This window comes from Rhopalosiphum padi, chromosome 3 (assembly GCF_020882245.1).
Source record: "Rhopalosiphum padi isolate XX-2018 chromosome 3, ASM2088224v1, whole genome shotgun sequence".
NCBI classification, from domain to species: domain Eukaryota; kingdom Metazoa; phylum Arthropoda; class Insecta; order Hemiptera; family Aphididae; genus Rhopalosiphum; species Rhopalosiphum padi.
In genome coordinates, this window is record NC_083599.1 from 75,636,759 (window position 1) to 75,641,102 (window position 4,344).

At 30.1% G+C, this 4,344-nt stretch overlaps 1 protein-coding gene across 1 annotated transcript; it reads left to right on the forward strand.

The window, feature by feature from the left end:
- The first annotated feature begins 1,441 nt into the window (after nucleotides 1-1,441).
- LOC132925725 (KRAB-A domain-containing protein 2-like) lies at nucleotides 1,442-3,375 on the forward strand. Its single transcript, XM_060990094.1, has 4 exons — nucleotides 1,442-2,333; nucleotides 2,405-2,650; nucleotides 2,816-3,034; nucleotides 3,104-3,375. Exons 1-4 carry the CDS (start codon nucleotides 1,442-1,444, stop codon nucleotides 3,373-3,375), a joined length of 1,629 nt encoding a protein of 542 aa, XP_060846077.1.
- Nucleotides 3,376-4,344: the final 969 nt, after the last annotated feature.

Below are 4,344 nucleotides of genomic sequence, written 5' to 3' on the forward strand. Positions count from 1 at the left end.
AAGAAATAAAAACTATCGATAACGTTTAATACCTAGCTTGAATCGCATCATCTTGTCACTAATTTTAATAATTATATGCTTTAGATGTCAGATACACAAGTACTCGGTATAAGATAAAATATAAAATTATAAAATATAGGAATTCGAAATTCAATCGAAAAACTGCGTCGTATATGATATTATTAGTGTTGTATATATGTATGTATATTATAAGCGTAAAAATTTATTTTTATTTTGAACAAACACGCACGGGGCCGACTGTGACAAACACCGCCCCACACCACAATCATTGTGCGCGGGATTCCTATAACAGCGGGCACCTGTATTCTTTACATCAAAACATAATACACAAAAGTTTAAATGCGCAGTAGAGATCGGCGGTCGCCTTTGGTGAGAAAAGAATGCCTACCCGAAATATATCACCCCTGACTGAGCGGTGCATTATAATTCCACAATTGTTACAATATGGGTACCCATTGAACCACACTTTATGTATAATAAACGAAGGCATTTCCGCTCTTTATAATATAATCGAATGTACATTTTCTTTTTCACCATATAAGGGCATGCGATTTAAAAGATACCACATTCGTACGTATTGTATTATATTAAGTCCATTATTGATTATTTTTGACCGAAAAAATACATTAGAAGACACCCGCCTACTTATTATTGTTATATAAATTGTAATAATATGTCCATTGGCGTCTATACAGAATAACTATAAATGCGTGTACAATACCTACATCCGTTAACATTTTTTCTTAAAAATATATATTTTTTTCATGTGAAGAAAAAATACAGACTGTTTCATTATACAGAATCAAAGCAGATATGTACTGGACTAGTATTAAACACGCTATTAATTTTTCGTTAATTTAAAATCATATAAACTGGTAATCACGGAATAGAAACATAAAAACGTATTATATTGTTTATACTCTGAAGGTCAGAAATGGTTTCTATATAATATATATGTTACGGTAAATGATGTAAACGAGGTAAAAGACGTCATTCCCCGGTAAATGACATCATTTACCTAAAAATTGGTAAACGTTGTAAATGCAGACATTCTCCGGTTATTGTCGTCAATCACCAGTTTAATTGGAGAATGATGTTCAATATTTTTATGTCGATGTGAACGATCAGCGATAAGCGTGTAGGTGCTGAATAAGCTTCGTTAGTTGAAAATATCATGCCGGAAGTAGATAGATAAACGAAAATCCCAACTAGCAATAACGTCGATAACCCGAGTAATAATATGAGATAATCTTTTAGTTTATTAGTTAGTATCTACGGGCATATTATAGCGAGTTGTATATGCGACGAGTGTGTGTTTAATAATATTATTTGTAAAAATTTGTGTCACCAGTGAACAAAATATATTAAAAGTTCGATTAAATTATAGTGTCATAGTTTTATTTAATTTTAATATTAAAGTATGGAGAACAAATTTAAAGCAGCAATTGACAAAATTGTCAGCAGTAAAAAGAGAGGTGACAATATATTTTATTTTAGTTTTGAAGAATACAACAACAAGATTCAAAAAATAAAAGAATTAAAAATTGGAACACTAAAAAAAACGGTAACGAATAAAAGACTTATACGTAAATATGATGTTGTGTCAATTGGGGGAAAAGAAAAATTGATTAAACCTATAGTTGATAATGAATCTGACGTTTTATATTACGTCACAGTAGACGAGTTGTTTGAAGTAATTCATGCCGCACATTTATCAGTAGGGCATGGTGGTAGAAATAGGATGATGGCTGTGTTAAAAACAAAATATTGTAATGTGACAACGGAGGCAGTTATGGCATATTTAGGTTTATGCAGTAATTGTCAAGTAAAACAATCAAATCCGAAAAGAGGGCTTGTGACAAAACCAATTCTACATTCCGCATTTAATTCAAGAGCGCAAATTGATTTGATTGACATGCAATCTCAAAACTATAATAATTATCGCTATATAATGAATTATCAAGATCATTTAACGAAATTTGTTATTTTAAAACCTCTGAAGACAAAAAGGGCCGAAGAAATCGCTTTAAATTTGATAGATATTTATACAATATTTGGTGCACCCGCTATACTCCACTCGGATAATGGTCGTGAGTTTGTTAATTCTATTATAACAAATTTAAATGAAATGTGGGGAGACATCAAAATTGTGCATGGCAAGCCTCGTCATAGCCAGACCCAAGGATCAATTGAACGCGCGAATAGGGACGTTGAAGAAATTTTGGCTTCTTGGATGACTGATAATAAATCAAAAGACTGGCCAATGGCATTAAAATTTGTGCAATTTCAAAAAAATCGGGCTTTGAACTCAGGTAAGCTATTAACTAAAAACAATTTTTTTTAATAATTTTTATTTTTATTAATTAATTAATTTTTTTAATAGGTATTGGAAGATCACCATACGAGGCGATGTTTGGTTGTACAGCGAGAACAGGGTTAGCTTCAGTAGGGATACCTTACGATGAAATAGAAAAACTTAAGTCAGAAGAGGATATTGAAGAACTATTTAATAACAGCAACCATTCAGATCATATTAATGCAGTAGAAGACGATTTAGTCAGTGTTGGAGATCTTGAAAATGAAGTAAACTTGGAGACTGAAAATGATTTAAGAAATACTAAAGACATAGGTAATTATTAAATATTTATTATATGTAATTTGGTAAAAATGCTTGCATATTTCTGCATATTTAATGGTATATTTAATATTTTAATATTTAATAAAATAATGTATAAAATAATAGTTTGTAAATTACAAAAAAAAAAAAAAAATAGCAATCGTCATCTATTTACAGATAAAAGGATTGAAAAAATTAAAGACCAACGACAAAAATCGGTTATCTGTCTTGAAAAACAAGCGTCAAAAATGTTGAGATTGACTAACGAAAAATTTTCAAAGCTTGATGTCGGTACAACTGTTCGTGTCCCAATACCAGATGTCGATAGAGCACGAGGTTCTCCGCGTAATTTACTTGCTGTTATTATTTCATGCGAAAATGACATGTATAAATTATGTAAGCCAACTTTAATTTGATAATTTTTATTTAATTTAAATAAAATAAATACCCGAATGTTTGAACCAGGTACAGAATATGGGGTGTTGAAACACAAATATACACGAGCACAAATTTCTCCGTGTAAAGAAAAATTTCTAGAGCTAGATGAAGCCATGAAAAAAATTAAAGACAGGGAAATAACATTAAGAGAAGCCGCAGGACACGGAATAGCTGGTCATCAAGGATTTAATCGATGCAACTGCAAAACTGGTTGTGGTACTAAAAAATGTGCTTGCAATGCAGCGGAAATGTTGTGCAGTTCAAAATGTCATGGAAACCAAAATTGTACAAATAAATAATTTGTAATATGCACGTATTTTATTATTTTTAATCAACCTATTATCCCATTCAAATAAATACCTAAAATAAAAAATGAAACATCCACCAACAATAAATCATTATTATAAATAGTACCTATAGTAAAACAATCAGTGTATTATTTGAGATTTATCATCATTTACCACTAGTTTTGGTAAATGACATCAATGACCGGTGAAAGATGTACATTTGAATTTAAAATCTGGTTTTTTACATCATTTACCTATATAATCGAATCATTTTGGTAAAAGACGTCATCCACCGGAGAATGACGACATTCACCAATATTCATCTTTCACCGTAACATATATATATGTATAACTGTATAAGTTTTAATTTTTGAAGTACATAGCATAGTGCGATTGGGTATAATATTAATATTTATCAATATATGTATATTGTATATAGTACATGTTTAAATGTGTTTATGAGCACGATAATCTGTAGCAGCAGACTTATTTTCCTTGTTGATTCTAAAAAGTGTTTTTATATTAACTGGGCCAAAGGCCACGGTGATGATTGATGAGATAATTCTATACGAGATCTGAACACTTTTGAACATATGTAGGTAAAATGTGCACCACCATATGAAACGCCTGCACGTATTATTTTATTCTACCATCTATTGTATACTAAACACATAGAAATTTCGGAGTTAAATCTACAATAAATATGGGAGTTAAAAGTATATGCAGAGTATATGCAATGTATAAAGTAAATTTAATATGCATACTTAAAGGAGGGATAGTACGATCTAAATGTATCAATGATTGAAATCATAAGCGACTTGTATTTAAATATTTTAACATAATTTAATATACATTATTATTATAATATAAACGTTACTAAATTGCTGTCTGGGATATTCTGTGTATTTATAGGTATACAATGTTCATAATGTTCATAATGTTCGTATTAAACTTCTAATATTCAATTATCATATTAAAAAT

What these genes read in the sequence shown, in the direction of transcription:
- LOC132925725 (XM_060990094.1), top strand. Translation starts at nt 1,442, where the DNA reads ATGGAGAACAAATTTAAAGCAGCAATTGACAAAATTGTCAGCAGTAAA. An exon ending in AAATCGGGCTTTGAACTCAG is followed by an intron (nt 2,334 to 2,404) that starts GTAAGCTATTAA and finishes TTTTTTTAATAG; the next exon opens with GTATTGGAAGATCACCATAC. An exon ending in AAGAAATACTAAAGACATAG is followed by an intron (nt 2,651 to 2,815) that starts GTAATTATTAAA and finishes ATCTATTTACAG; the next exon opens with ATAAAAGGATTGAAAAAATT.